Source organism: Sceloporus undulatus, chromosome 2 (assembly GCF_019175285.1).
Source record: "Sceloporus undulatus isolate JIND9_A2432 ecotype Alabama chromosome 2, SceUnd_v1.1, whole genome shotgun sequence".
In the NCBI taxonomy this organism is placed as follows: domain Eukaryota; kingdom Metazoa; phylum Chordata; class Lepidosauria; order Squamata; family Phrynosomatidae; genus Sceloporus; species Sceloporus undulatus.
The window spans coordinates 64,341,650-64,357,899 of NC_056523.1; the positions used below are offsets into that span (position 1 = coordinate 64,341,650).

At 41.3% G+C, this 16,250-nt stretch overlaps 1 protein-coding gene across 5 annotated transcripts in view; it reads left to right on the forward strand.

Annotated features, from left to right (window-relative positions):
• The first annotated feature begins 8,922 nt into the window (after positions 1–8,922).
• Positions 8,923–16,250, forward strand: part of ACAD9 (acyl-CoA dehydrogenase family member 9) — a 30,391-nt gene continuing 23,063 nt past the window's right edge. For 2 of the 5 annotated variants that reach the window (XR_006102550.1, XM_042455486.1), the window contains exon 1: positions 8,923–9,201. Coding sequence is in view for 3 of the 5 variants with exons in the window: in XM_042455486.1 (XP_042311420.1) it covers positions 9,076–9,201 (126 nt within the window). In the remaining 2 variants the exon portion in view is untranslated. The remainder of the gene's footprint in view (positions 9,202–16,250) is intronic. The other 3 variants (XM_042455485.1, XM_042455482.1, XM_042455487.1) reach the window with 3 other exon arrangements.

Below are 16,250 nucleotides of genomic sequence, written 5' to 3' on the forward strand. Positions count from 1 at the left end.
CCATTGCCTGAATTTGTGTGTAATGGGTTATCACGCAATAACGTGAAACCCCATGATTGCGTTCAGATTGCCATCGGATTATACTTCCAATTCCCCTTGTCAGATAAACTCTCCCATCATCTTGTAGTTCACTGTAACTATAAAATAGGTAGTGTCCTTTCGTCAATGTACACCTTGTGGTAATCAGTGTTCTGGAATGCACATCAAATGTCAGAGTTACTGATCTAGAAAAAAACTGAACCTTTAATGTTTCAAACATAGGTTAATTATTTTTAAAAATGCCTTGATTAGTTTTATGTATTCATTTATGCCCAGAACAAGAGGGAGAGGGAGTCATAATATCAAGAAAGATGTTGGTATGCAAGAGCATCCAGATAATTTGCTCATCTTTGCCCAAAAGCAGAAATCCAAGAGAAAATTTGGTAAAGAACCCAAATTCTCTTCTTTTTCTTTCTTTTTTAAAAAATTAAGTTTAATATATTTGACATTGGTGGCCTTCAGCTATTCTTTTCTTTCTAAAACCCTCTACTTCGAACCCTCTTCTGTGCTGTTAGACATAAAGGGCCTATACAGATTGGGAGAAAGATGGACAGAGGCTGCCCCTTTCTCCCCCAGATTGTGGCCACGCCAACCAAACGGTGTGGCAACAATGCACTGTGGAAAAGGAGCCACAAAACACAGCTCCTTTCTCTGCCACTGCTAAGGCATCATAAGCGCCCTGGAGCAGCGCTGTGACATCCCTCATGTGCCATGCCGTTTGGATGAGGCGCACAAGGCACATCATAGTTGCGTGTGCCATGTAAATAGCAGCATGCCAATATGGCGCCTGCGGCACACGGTAGGGCTCGTGAGCATGCGGACACTCCGCAAAGCACCAGTCTGTACCGAGCCTAAGAATCAACATTTTTGCAAAAATAAAAAGGAGGAAAGGAAAGTTTAAAAAGGTCTAGATAAGAATATGACATATATAACAAAATTGTTGCCAGGATTACATCAGGTACTGAAGAAATTGGTGAGAAGGAATAGGATACAGCAAATCCTAAAACCAACAGTAGGACAACTAGTGTCAGAACTCCTCTTGACAGGAAGAGGTTTGAGGTGCGTCATCAATACCTTTCTTCAGGAATGTTCAGAGGGACTTTGACTTAGTAGACTGAAAAGCATAGGTATCTCCCCCCAAGAACAGACACATTGCAGAGAAGAAAAAAAGATGTTCTGACTTTCTGAAGAGGCTAATCCATCTGGACATCTGGGTGTGAAGCTCTATGCTCTTGGCAGCACTTAGATGTGTTGTTAAGATATTATGGCAAAAATAGAAGAGTCTTGTGGCACTTTAAAGGCCATAAAATTTTATTTGTAGATGCCAGCACACTTAAATCTGACAAATGACTTGGAGTCCACAACAGCTTATGCCAAATAAAACATTTTAGCTTGTGAAGGTACCATAGGATTCTTAGGAGGTATGTAGTATTCCCAACAGAATAAGGTGTTAAATCAGTCATTAGTACAAATGAGTCCAGTACATAAATTCAAAGCAATCATTAGATAATCCTGGCAACAATTTTGTTATATGTCATGTTTTTAGCCAGATCTTTTTCTTTTTGGTACTTGACTCCTATGCAGAGGCAAGTAAACCTGTTGTGGTTTTGGAGCTAATCCAAAATGTGGTGGGTTTTCTTGTTTAGATGCCACTCCTGCCCAGATAAGTGCTTTCAAACATGGACACAGTAGACCAATAATGGCAGAATCGCCCCTCTGGCATGTACGCCATTCTGCTGATTAAGGGCTTTTTGGCACTTCCGTTGGAGTGAAGTAAGAAATAGCTGTCAAGTTAGGAACTAATCATCAAGAAAAATAATTTAAACATTCTGGAAAGTGAATTGGATGGTCCCTGAACTGGAATGATGGTTTTATTTAACACCCCCCCCCCCCCACACACACACACTGCTGCCACCTTTCAGTCTTTGTGGTGGCTCCATTTTGAATGGCACCTCTGAACAATTTCTGGCTTTTAAGTGTCAAAGGGATTTTACTACACCTTAGACAAACTGCTGAAGGGAAGCATTCCAGCCTAGCAGAGGGATCTTTTAAGCCCTATGCGTCTGTAGCACCAAGATAATTGCATCACTGCAACACTTCAACTATTTTATTTAGCTTATAGTAATAAGCTCACATTATCATATTGGAAAAAATGGTGCATTATGCAAACTTTCAGTATGTTTTTTAAACTGAATTGCCAGGGGAGGGGCTAAGGGGGGTATCATCATAATCCTGTATGATTTGGACATTATATTAAACAACCTAACTGTAGATTCATTTGGCTGTTCTTACGGAAAATATTAGTGCATTTATAATTACATCAATATCTTCAGAAACTGCAGTGAAATCATCTCATTTCCTTTTCCTGTGAAGAGAACTGTTTTTCCAAGTTGTGTAATGCCCACAAGAGACAAATATTAATTCAGTATATGCTATTACCCACCCTTCTGTTTAATTACATGTTTCTCCAAATATTTTTAATAGTTTCCTTTGGTTCATTCTTAGCTATAGTCTGTTTTGTTTTGTTTTTAGGGAAAATGGTATGTATGTCTGCAAACATCCACACACAAAGAGCTGTCAAAGCCCCTTGAACCTTGTTCTACAGTGATGCTGCTCAGATTCACAGTGATTTAGAGTAACAGTGCTGGAAGGAACACTTATTCGAAGACAAAAGGGGAAAAAAAGAAATGTAACCAGAGCAAGGGACAGAAATGTGCTGCGGGGCATGTATTAAACATTGAATCAAGTTACACATGGCCTCCTGGGCAAGGTCAAGTCATTCAAAACCACACCAAGGCTATTCATAAGCACAACAATGCATGTCTTAACATATTTGGTGGCAGCTGGTGGATTGTATATCAGTGTGTTGGTGAAAGTACTCTTTTAGTGTAACTTTAAAAGAACTATTGAAGTTGCTGAACCTATTTAAGGGACAGGCTTCATCACCTTTGATAGTTACTTTAACGTGGAGCAGATTCATTCACACACACACACTGTTGCAAAGGCTACCACTGAATCCACAGTCTATAGTGGTCCACAAGCACAGCTTTTTGCCCCCACTAGTTTACAATTACATCTTTTTTGAGGGGGAATGGGTTCAAGGCTTCATTGTGGTAGGGCTTAAAATATTGGTGTTACGTTGCATTTATGTAAGGACCAATGAGAAGAATAATTCTCCTTTACTTCAAAGTTTGCTTCTATATGCAGCCTATTGCTGAGAACAGAAATATTTGCACCAGTTCTCAAAGCATCCTCAATAATCCCTTCCAGGAGATCTAATACATTTTAATTTGATAAAGGGACTGTTAACCCATTTCTGAAAACATAGTTTAAAAGGGTAAAATCCATCCTTATCCTGACCATGTGAAGAAATTTTTCACATAAGTCACACTTGCAAACATCGAGGATTTGCACTTGTGTTCTCTCACTCTGTGTGTGTATACAGGGGACGACAAATCCTGTTTTGCCATTGTGGCTACAGAGAGAGGGAAAAGGAGAATACAATAACACTTTTCATTATAGCACCTAACAATGTCAACCCAATGTGATGGTGGTACATAAAAAATATGAATTTCATTCTTGGCATAATTAGAAAAGGAATCAGAAATAAATCTACCAGTATCATGTTTGCATTATACAGACCCATAGTCGACCACATCTGCCATACCATGCACCGTTCTGGTCTGACTGTTTGTACAGCTGGAGAAATGAATGGAAACAGGCAACCAAAATGTTCAGGGGTCTGGAGCAACTCCCCTCTGACAAAATAACCGCATTAGGGACTTTTTAACTTAGAAGACTCATGAGTAGGGAGAGGCATGTTAGAGGTGTATAAAATTACACATGCTAGCGAGAAAGTAGAGAGGGTGAAGTATATACTCTCCTGACCCAGTAGTCATCCACTGAAGCTAAATAGTGGGAGACCTGGGACAAATAAAAGGATGCACTTTTTCACATAGTTAAACTAGAATTCACTGCCACTGCTGTGAAAAAAAGGAAAAACTACAATGCAATGGGGAGGTCTGTTTCAACAGCTTAGTACATGCTGGCAGATATAATAATTTCTATTTTAAGTATATGCAGTATTTTTCCCACTGCAGAAAATATTGCTGCACAGAAAACAGAATTAATGAGAAGAACCAAAGATGTAAACCTATCTGTCCTCTCGCAATCATTGTTCAGTTTAATCCTTGTGGAGCCATTGTTTTGGGAAATCTCCAGAGCTTTTTCACAATGAAATAATATCTCCTTCTGTAGCCTGATGGCTTGTAGAACCCAGATTGGAAATATATTTCTCAGATGACAGCTCCCAGTATGGTGGCTGAGTGATTCTGGGAGCTGCAGTCCAAAAGTAACTTTTTCGAGCTCTGATGGAGATTTGGGAAAGAGAGGTCCCCATATCACCCATATAGTTATAGCCGTTATTCCTTGCTGGACCAGTTCAAGAAAGGCAACAAATGTATATACCGTATTTAGAAATTCTGATAAATCTTTCCTGATAAATTCCTTCCTTCAGCAATGGGAGAATAAGCTTTCAATTATATTTGAATTCTGGGGACAATTTGATTTAGACTTGCTGTTCACACATTAGATTTATTACAAGATTTTGGACTCAAGCTGCATAATTATCAGCACATAAGAGTCTTGCAGCAAAATATAATTAGTGTAACCTATCTCTGGCTTATTCTTAATTTATCTTGGCATTCTTTATTCTGCTTTTTATCTGAAGCATGGTAATTCCACAGTCATGTATTTTAAAGCTTTGAGCCTATTAAGGAAAAATAGTGAAGCACTTTATAAAACATAGAAGAAAATCTGTGCATGTGGAAGGAGGGCAGAGAAGAAATCTATATTAGAAGTTAAAGATGATTTGATAGGAACTGTTCAAATAGAGGAAAGATCTAAAATGCCAAAATATGCAGTCAGACTCTCCTAGGCTTCATATGAGTAAGAGTAGCTATTATCTGTAGCCATTACCCTTAAAAGTGCAATGAGTTTTAATAATGTGTACAGCAGAGATGCAAGATGACTGGCAGAAGCAGATTACATTGTAGGTGAAGGGTTTTTAAATTGCTGGCTATACATTGTTGAAAGTAAAAAGGATTATTACATGTGGGGAAAATGTATACGAAAGAAAATATATATTCATAAATGATTTGTCATTCAGCTTTTAAAGTGCACTTTTCTCAAACAGAACAAACAGCACTCAAGTGTATATAAGGAAATTCCACCACTTTCCAATGCAGTCTATTCTTAGTGAATGGTAATGTTCTTCCTAATGTTTAGGTAGAAACTCTTGCAATTTGAATGCACTGGTTCTCCTTCTAGTCTCTAGACTAGAGCAATAGAAAAGAAATTTACTTTATCTTCTATAAGACAAATATTTAAAGGTGACCATTATATCACCTGTCTAATCTTCTCTTTTCCAGGCAAATCATACCCAGCTCCCTAAGTCATTCCTCATACAGTTGATCTGGGCATGCTCTTGATTGTCAATATCCTTGAACTGTGATGCCCAGAACTGGACACAGTATTCCAGATGAAGTATGGCTAAGGCAAAATAGAGTGTACTACTATTTCCCTTGAATGAGTTGTGATTTAACATCACTAGTTGTGATATGACATAGAAAGCTGCAGTCTAGGTGTGTCCCCACACCATATTCCATTGGGCATTTCCTTATTGGCAGGTCATCTGTTGCTGCCTTCTAGGTAGGCTCCTACAGTGACAGGAGGCCTCCATTGATCTCTTGCACCTTCATTGCCAAACAAGTTAGCCGGATTTTCATGTTAAACTGATCCAGTTTTACATCAGTGCAATGTGGGCCAAAGCAAACTTTCCTATTCCCTCCACACCACAACCCCTCTGGGACTTTAAAAAGGCTAGACAGAAGCTGTGTGTGTGTGTGTGCGCGCGCGTGCATGCACATGCACACACTGTATTGGGTGGGCTCTGAAGGGGATCCCTGAACAGTGGGTCAAACTCATCTTTAGTGAACAAAGCCCTTCCGTCCAAGACAAACAGATCCTGGCTCAATTACATTAAAAAGTAAATATATGAGATAGCTCTACCTATTGACTGAAAAGTACACTCTGTCTGCAAGAGTTAATGGGTCCTTGCATTAACCAAATTCACAAGAGGCACTCTGTCTTCTTGAAGGTATAGGTCTCTGAGCACCTTTGAGGTGCTTTTCTCCATTAGGAAACAAGAGTGATGTGCTGAATTTTGTGTGGTTTGGGTCACAGGCTTCTTGAGCAATTCTTAATAACACTTAAGTCCTGCGAACTAAATGCCAGTGCAGGCTCCCTTTGGCACAGGCTCTGTTGAAGACAGTGGCATTGAAATGTCTGTTTTCTTGTTCTACCATTTGAAAAGTTGTAAAGGCAGAATAGTAAGCAGAAAGTTGGGACTACAGAAAATAATGCAGGCTAAACAATATCTCAAAACATCCCAAAAAACTTTAAGGGTGAATGTAGCTATTTCCACCTTCTATTTATTGTATAGATGGGCAGATAGGGGATAAAGCCCCTTGCATGTTTGGTGTTTCCCCTGCATTCCATCAGGAGGCAGTTCTGTGAAATGTTGGGGGTTGTGCTGTGAATTATTTCCGCATGTGGAGATCACTTTGTTGTTAACAGTCTTCAAGTCAACTTTGACTTGTCAATGTGACATCTCCAAAAAACCCCATCAACCGCTCTGCTCAGGTTCTGCAGGTTCAGACCCATGCCCTCCCTGACTGAGCCTGACCATCTGGCGCAGTTTTCCTCTTTTCCTACTGCTCTCTACCTTTCCTAGCATCATTGCCTTTTCTAATGAGTCATGCATTCTTATGATGTGGCCAAAGTACATCAGCCTTAATATAGTCATCTTGGCTTCCAGGGAGATTTCAGGCTTGATTTGTTCTAGGACCCATTTGTTTATCATTTTGGGTGTCAACGGTATGCCCAGCACTCTTCTCCAGCAGCACAGCTCAAATGAATTGATTTTCTTTCTATCCGCTTGCTTCACTGCCCAGCTCTCACATCCATACATGATAATGTTTATCACACTATGCTCTTAAAGAGGTACTATTCCAGTGTGACTCCTCTAGCTGCCTCCTGTTGCATGCTGGGATTGGCAGTTTTAAGGAGGGGTATTTAGAATTCTCAGGCAGAGAAGTTCAGCTCCTTAAAACTGCCAATCCCAGCATGCAACAGGAGGCTGCTAGAGGAGTCACACTGGAATAGTAGCTCTTTAAGAGCATAGTGTGATAAACATCAATGATAGGGAACACAATGGCTTAGACTTTGCTATTCAGTGTCACATCTTGTACTTTCGGGTCTTGTATAGTTCTTTCATCGCTACTCTTCCCATTCTTAGAGCTTTATCACACTAGCGAGATCCTGCAGGAAAACAGGATTTAAACAAGAGTTAAATTCGCATTTAAACAGAACCCGCAAATTCTGGAAGTTTGTCACACTGAATTGCTGCTAAAGTGAAACGATATGAAGTTAAACCAAAGTTAAAGCGGCTAAAAACACCACCTTTTTACTTTCAGAAGTAAAAAGCTGTCGTTTTTCTCCGGTTTAACTTCAGTTTAACTTTGCGTTATTTCACGTTAACAGTGACGTTGTGTGATAAACTTCAGACATTTCTGGGGTTTCTCTAATTCAACTGTTGTTTGAATCCTGTCTTCTTCTTCCTGATTGCAGTCTCTGTTCTGATCCTTGTTTGATCCAAGCGTATGGGAAATCCTAGGCTACGGCTATCAAAAACCCTAAAACAGGGGTAGGCAACCTTTTTGAGCCGGGGGCCGGGTTGCTGTCCCTCAGACAACTGGGGGGCCGAAGCCAAAAAATAAATAATTAAATATTTTTTTAATAAATAAATAAATAAATAAACCAGGACAAATGTAGGACAAAATTTTCAAATGGTGGACACTTTTTTTAAAAAGTGGAGGACACGTGAAAAAATTTGCTAATTTTTTTTTAAATGTTAATATAAATGCATGTTTCTGAGGCATCTATAGACAATTGCCCCTGCGTGCGAGAGGCCAAAGGCCCCGGTGGCAATCGGCGGCAGGACCAGGCTGGGGCCGGTCCCAAGGCCTTGCCGGGCCGCAGGTTGCCTACCCCTGCCCTAAAACATAAGGTTCCAAAGTTTTTAAAAAGGCTTTTCTTGTTTCAAATAGAAGGTTTGAGTATTAAATTGAATTTATTTTTAAAACATCTAAAAACTGACCTAAAATGCAAATGGTCAGAGTGGTAGTCCAATTAATCACAGCAAAAACAAGAAAGAGGTCTGTCTGTGGTACCTTGAAGCCTAAAAACGTATTATGAGTGTGGTGGCGGCTTTTGCACAGCAAGAGCTCTTCATGACTACTGTATAGCCATGCTCTCAGAAAAAGGGCCGAAACTTAAGGCAGCTGTGTGGTCTAAAACACACTACAGAAACAATCCAGTTTGAGACTGTGCTAGGGAATCTTGGGAACTGTAGTTTATTGTGGCCCGAGCTCTCTGACAGAGAAGGCTAAATGTCTCACAAAACTAGAGTTCCCAGGATTCCCTAGCATTGAGGCAGGGCAGTTAAAACGGTGCCAAACCGGGTTATTTCTCCAGTCTGGATGCGGCCAAAGATTACATTACTACTGCACTGCTGTATTTCCTATGGACAGCCGCCATTTTGTCTCTGAGAAGAGAGGAGGCCGAAGTGGACCCGGAAGGTAGCGCGCAGGCCGTGCATGCTTGCTCTCTACTACATTTATGAATCTATGGAAGAGAAAGACGGCCAATGGAACTGGCGGTGGTTGCAGTCGCCACCTCCTCCTTACGTCATCATTGTGCGCCTGAGTGTTTTTCTGGTGTGGGCAGGGCAGCAGAGTGAGCCAGGCACAAATAGAGCTCTATACGTCATCAATGTGCGCCTGAGCAGAGGAATGGAGGAGCCGACTGAGTAGTGGCCGCGGTCGCCGCCTTCTTACGTCATCATCGTGCGCCTGAGTGTGTTTCTTCCTGCGGGGCAGCAGCAGCAGCAGCAGAGTATCAAGGAAGGAAGGAGTCATGAGCCGCCTGGGTCTCCTCTTTCGGGCGGCGAGGTCTGCGCTGCCCTCCGGGGCCAGGCATCTCCGCACCGGCTGCCCTCGGCCCGCCTTCGCCAAGGAGCTCTTCCTGGGGAGCTTCCCAAAGGTAGGCCTCAGCAGTAACGCTTTCTTGGCCTGACTTGTTTACAAGGGCTTTGCCATTGCCTCCCTCTGAGGCTGAGAGAGTGTGACTCCTTGCCCAAGGTCGCCCTGTGGGCTTTTATGCCCGGACCCTGCTCCCCAGAGCCATACTGTAGGAGCATTCTTGTAGAGTTCGGGATTTCATTTAACCAGGGAGACCCAGGAGCGCCCATTGGGAAGGAAAAGCATGCCTTTGTTTTGTTCTACCTGCAGCTGTCCCCAGTAGGAATTACATCCAGGATTACTGGGACCCCAGTGTCAAAGTGAACCAAGCTCTTACAGTCCTTTGAACAAAGAAATTACAAATCACATAGAATCGTAGAGTTGGAAGAGACCGCAAGGGCCGCCCAGTCCAACCCCATTCTGCCATGCAGGAAATCACAATCAAAGTATCCCCAACAGATGACCATCCAGCCTCTGCTTAAAGACCTCCAAGGAAGGAGACGCCACTACACTCCGAGGAAGGAGTGTGTTCCACTGTCGAACAGCCCTCACTGTCAGGAAGTTCCTCCTAATGTTGAGGTGGAATCTCTTTTCCTCAATGGAGCTTGCATCCATTGCTTCGGGTCCTAGTCTCTGGAGCAGCAGAAAACAAGCTTGTTCCCTCCTCAATATAACATCCCTTCAAATATTTAAACAGGGCTATCATATCACCTCTTAACCTTTTCTTCTCCAGGCTAAACATCCCCAGCTCCCTAAGTCATTCCTCATAGGGCAAGGTTTCCAGACCTTTCACCATTTTAGTCGCCCTCCTTTGGACACATGGCTCCAGTTTCTCAATGTCCTTTTTGAATTGTGGTGCCCAGAACTGGACACAATATTCCAGGTGAGGCCTGACCAAGGCAGAATAGAGTGGCACTATTACTTCCCTGGATCTAGACACTATACTTCTATTGATGCAGCCTAAAATCGCATTGGCCTTGTTAGCATTTTCATTGGTTACGTGTCAAATAAAACATTTACATCCCTGTATGTTCAAATAGCACACCGTCTCTACCCTTTGTGGGGCATATCCGTCAATCAGATTGTTATCTATATATGTTTAGTTTCATTGTCCTCAAACTGCCCCTTGCAGTGCTTAATTTATTTGGGTTATAATCCTGAATTAGGAGACATTTCCAAATTAGAATCACAGAGTTGGAAGAGACTGCAAGGGCCCTGATCCAGTCCAACCCCATTCTGCCATGCAGGAACTCTCAATCAAAGCATCCCCTGGGACAGATGGCCATCCAGCCTCTGTTTAAAGATCTCCAAGGAAGGAGACTCCACTACACTCCGACAGCCCTTACTGTCTGGAAGTTCCTCCTAATGTTGAGGTGGAATCTCTTTTCCTGGAGCTTGAACCCATTGCTCTGTGTCCTGCTAGATTACCACTCTACACTCTTATAGTGCTGCTATTCCATTTTAACTGCTCCTGGATCCTGTTTGATCTTGGAAGCTAAGCAGGGTCACCTCTGGTTAGTACTTGAATGAGAGACCTCAAAGAATACCAGGTGCTGGAAGCTATATTTCAAAGGAGGGAACTGGAGAACAACCTCAGAGGAACCCTTGTCTAACGAAACCCTGGGAAATTCAGGAGTCATCCTAACTGAAGACATCACACCAGCGTGGCATAGTGACTTGCACTGCTATTCCACTTTAACTGCTCTGGTGCCTCCTGTTGCATTCTGGGATTTGCAGTTTAAGGAGTGGCATTAAAATTCTCAGCCAGAGAGCTCTTAGGCCTCAATGAACTACAAATCCCAAAATGCAACAGGAAGCAGCCATAGTAGTAAAAGTGAAATAGCAGCACTGTAAGAGTAGCAGAAAACAAGCTTGCTCAGTCCTCAGTGTGACATTCCCTCAAATATTTAAACATGCCTAGTATGTCACCTCTTAACCTTCTCTTCCCAAGATTAAACACTTGATCACAGAAGTGATCAAAGTTGAAATATCCAAAGAAGGACTCATCTAATTACTTAAGAAGCCTGTTGCATTCTGAGATTTGCAGTTTAAGGATTTTGAATCCACAGCCAGGGAGCTCTTAGCCCTCACTGAACTACAAGCCCCAGAATGCAACAGGAGGCAGAACAGTAAAGTCAGAACTTCCAGCACCTGATATTCTTTGCAATCTCCCATCCAAGTACTAACCAGAGGCGACCCTGCTTAGCTTCCAAGATCAAACAGGATTCGGTGCCTTTTAAGTTATTTAGGCCTTAAAAGGGTTTGGGCTCATTTTTTTCCTTCCAGAGCAGGTTTGTAAAGAGGTAATTACAACCTGCTTATGTTTTAAAATGCTTGGACATTGTCCCTGGAGTGTAAACATCTAGTTCAAGGACACGACCGTCTTGTGCACGTTATTATGTAGACAACTCATGATGTGCTGTTCTTTTCTTTGAAACCTGGCAGCTCTGAACAGAAATATAGTAGCTAGTTCACAACAAGATTCATTCAGAGGGATTTTGCCCTTGTCTTATTCTGAGGCTGAGAGAGTGTGACTTGCTCATTTCCCTTATTATTGGATTACAAATTTATATCCTAGAGATGAAACGACGACTTGTTTAATTTAGGAAGCCAGAACAACTACACTTTTATAGTGTAAATGTGCTTTCTTTAGTAAACAAATATTACTTCTTACAAGACTTGTAGCAAATCCTGTGTACTTTTATGTAATGTTGGTCTTTAAATAAGTGATAATAGACCAAATGGAATTTCTTGACATAGGTAACAACAGCATGTATATCATCCACACTGTGTGTGTTCACCGTGGAAGACGACATCTGTATACATTCGCTGAATATTTGCCACAGGAAGGAGCCTTTTCTCAGAACTTACATTTCTTTCCAAGGATGTTACATTGAGCTTGTTGAAACTTGGTTCTTTGTTTCAAGTAGATTTTTTTTTATTAAATGCTTAAGAGGCACAGAATAATAATAATAACAGGATTTATTTATATGCTGCCCAATCACTGGGAATCCAGGCAGCTTACAACAGAGGGGATAAAAGACGGTTCCCTGCCCTCAGGCTTACAATCTAAAAAGACACGACACAAAAAGAGAAGGGAATGTGGGGGGGGGGGGGCAGCATCTACACTACAGAATGAATCTAGTTTGACACAGCTTTAATGGCCATGGCTTATTGCTATGGAATTCTGGGATTTGTAGTTTTGTGACTACTTAGCCTTCTATCTCAGAGTTCTGGTGCTACAACAAACTACAAATCTCAGGATTCCATAGGATGGAGCCATTATAGTTAAAGTGGTGTCAAACTGTTAATTCTGCAGTGTGACAACAGCCAGAGTTTTGTCTGTAACACAATGTTACTTTGTTCTGTTTAGTAGTTTTCCAGTTTGGGGATTATTTATTTTATTCATTTTGAGGTATTTCTGTATCACCTGCTAGCCCACAAGAGGACTCTGGAGGTGATGAACAAATAAAAACCATTTAAAAGAATACAAAGATTAAAACATTTTAGAAACATGTTAAAACACTCTTTCGAAACTCTTAAAAGCAGCCTAAAAACAATATTAGAATCCAGTTTTCAGTGTTGTTGGACAAAGCATTATGGCAGCACTGTTACTCTAAAACAGGGGTAGGCAACCTGCGGCCCGCGGGCCGGATGCGGCCCGGCAAGGCCTTGGGACCGGCCCCAGCCCGGTCCTGCCACCGATTGCCGCCGGGGCTTTTGGCCTCTCGCGCGCAGGGGCAAGGGGGACAATTGTCTATAGACACCTCAGAAACATATTAACATTTTTTTAAAAATCAAATTTTTTTGTGTGTCCTCCACTTTTTTAAAAAAAGTGTCCACCATTTGAAAATGTTGTCCTACATTTGTCCCAGTTTATTTATTTATTTAAATTCTTTTAAAATTATTTAATTATTTATTTTTTGGCTTCGGCCCCCCAGTTGTCTGAGGGACAGCAACCCGGCCCCCGGCTCAAAAAGGTTGCCTACCCCTGCTCTAAAAGGTCAGAGGAGGGGTGTTGGGAGTCCCAAACAGCAACAAATTGCCTATCACTACTATACTGTAAATTAATTTCCACCAAGATTTAACCTTTATCCCATCCATTTCAAGAGGAGTTTAAATAACACTACTTCATCTGAAGGGCTGCTAAAAACCACTTGGTTTTGGTAATGTTTACACTCTTCTGGCCCCATTATGAGCTATAATTCATGTAAGTATTTCTGTGCCTGTGCTACACATCCAAGTCAGCTACTGGCACATAAATACTTCACATGTTCTGATTAAATAATGGAGCAAGGGGATTGTAAATGTCCTAGCAATAGGTGCTGTTTTTTGGTCTCTGTGCAGGAGCTTTGGCTACATTTGAAACTCTACCACAGGATTTGTTGAAAGCAAACCATTTATGTTTTTATGGTTATTTTTAGATACATCCCAAAAGTTTCTTTTATAGAGATTAATAAGTAGTCAGAGAGCAAATGAAGAAACATAAATGGTTTGCACATAAAATGCTACAATCCTGCATGTGAAGTGTCCATTTCTGAGTTAGGATCTTTCAGAAAAAGTGACAGTGAGAATGCAATGCTACTTTAGTCAAGAATTCCCTATTATGATTCCAAGTCAGTTAATCTGGATGGATTTCAGATAGGGCAGGTCTGGGAAAAACCTACTTCCCCTCCATGACTAAACAAAGCTTCCCTGTCTTCCCTGACTTTTAATAAAGCAGTTTTATGTGACAGTGGATAGAGGTCACATCAGACTAGTGTTCTGAAAGTTTTCCCCAATAATTCTGGCAAAACCAAAGATAAACTCAATGCAGGATGGACATCATCCAACAAAAATAATGGATTTTGGTCTGCAACATTCAGATTTGGCAAAGATACAGAGTGGTCACCTAGAGATGGAAATGATGAACCTGGCTTTGTCCTTCCCCAAGTCTGATTGGTGTTTTTTTGCTTGTAGTTCCATGTCTGCATGCAGTGCATGATGGGTTGGTGATACAAGTGTTCACAGGAATTCTTACTTTTGTTATCAAGGAACACACTGTCTTAAGTGTAGATCTTGAATGTTCTTGTACTTTGCTACTCAGCAAACACAGCTACCTGCAGATATATTTACTGTCTAAGTCAGTTCCAGTATGTAGAGAGATTCTGTAGCACCTTTGAGACTAACTAAAGAAAGAAGTTGGCAGCATGAGCTTTCAGTCTACTTCCTCAAATTCAGCTCATGCTGCCAACTTCTTTCTTTAGTTAGTCTCAAAGATGCTACAAGATCTTTCTACATACTGATTCTACAGACTTAACATGGTTATATCTTTGAATTTTAAGTCAGTTCCAGTACAACCTGTGAGACAGACACCAGTTGAATGCCTTCTAGAATAGTGGAAGATATGAAATTTGTTGAAATGTAATAGGTATTATTGAGATACCACCACATAATTTAAAGTCTTGCAGGTGCTTTTGGGCAGCTGCCCATTGCTGATGGGCTTCTCAGGATTTAGAGGTTAGCTATCTTGATACTGCAACTGAAAGACGTTTATGATATCATTCACATAATAATACTAATAGTCTGCTGGAGAAGGGGAGCAGCTTCAGGACCGGAGGGGAGGGGAGGCTGGTCCCATAATATAGGGATGGATATCTGTCCAATCTGGATAACTAATATCCAAATCTGTCTCATTTTGGTGAGCATCTTGTATTTGAATAGTGTGTTACTAGTCAGAGCTTTACACATCTTCATGATGCCCATGTGTGGATCAGTGTGAGTAGATGGCCATTGTAGAATGCTCTCTTGATACCAAAGCTAAAGACATGGATATTGAATAGGACCAACATGGTAGTGACTCCTGGCTGATTGGGGATGTACAAGCCTGATGCAGAGAACAGTCTATAATTTCCCCTTCAGAACAGGAATAGACATATTGGATGTTGTAAGGTGATGTTCTTTCAAGAGCTTGCGGCATCTTTTCTATAATCACCATAGGAAGGTGCAGTAAAGCATGTCAGGCAATGAAGAGAGGATTGCAGATGCTGTAAGTAACAGCTCTTACCTGTGGAAGGGACTGTGCAACGGACGTAGTAAACAGGCAGTTCCTGGTAGATACTTGAGAAGCAGGAGGTACATGTCTATTGGGGGAAGGTGGGACACTGCACAGGTCACTAATATGTGAGTTACATGTTGAGACAAGGAAGGAGACTGTTATTTTGCTATGTATGACATGCTGAGAATGCTCTGCTGGGGAATGGTCTACAAACAGCATAAATGAATACATAAAATGTATACATGGCTGTTCCAACATATCTTTTATTCTGTACATTTAACCCTTTCTAGACCTATCCAGAAAAAGATAACACAATATTACAAATAATACTGCAAAAATACTCCAGCCTTGGCAAGTTTCAAAAGTTTCAGAGAGTTCCTTCATTTGGGTTTAATCACAAGACTATCCTTCTTTGTGTGTGTATTTACCTTTTTTACAGTTGTGGGTGTTCAAAAAAATGACTAAGCAGGATTATTTGATAACATCAGAACTTCTGACCTTTGATACCACTTTGTTTGAAGTGGCTTTATTAGCTTTATATTATTGTTCTGTTTTGGACGTTCATGGGTTCACTTCAAATTTCTCAGTATTCTGAGCAAACAGAAGATTTGATAGGCCAGTCTGCTGCTTACAGCAGGCCCCCTTGCTAAGTATCCACATGGTTATTTGTGTTTATTGGGTGACTGTAGTGGCTTAAATGCTTGTGTAACAGATCAGCTAAATCATAACAGAGTTTCCGCATGCAGCCTCTACTTGCACAAGATATCTAAGGCCTGGTTTCTTTTTTCCCAAAAGCTCTCCATGCTGTATTATGTGGTATTCTATCATAGGTGGCTTTTTGCAGGGCATAGGGGACTGTGTGACAGAGTGGTTTGAATATTGGACTATGACTCTGGAGACCAGGCTTTGATTTCCAGCTTGGCCATGAAATTCACTGGCTTATCTTGGGCAGGCCACGTGCTCTCAGCCTCAGGGGAAGGCAACAGCAAACCTCTGAATAAACTTAAAAAAAAATAACCCTTTGAAAGGATCAC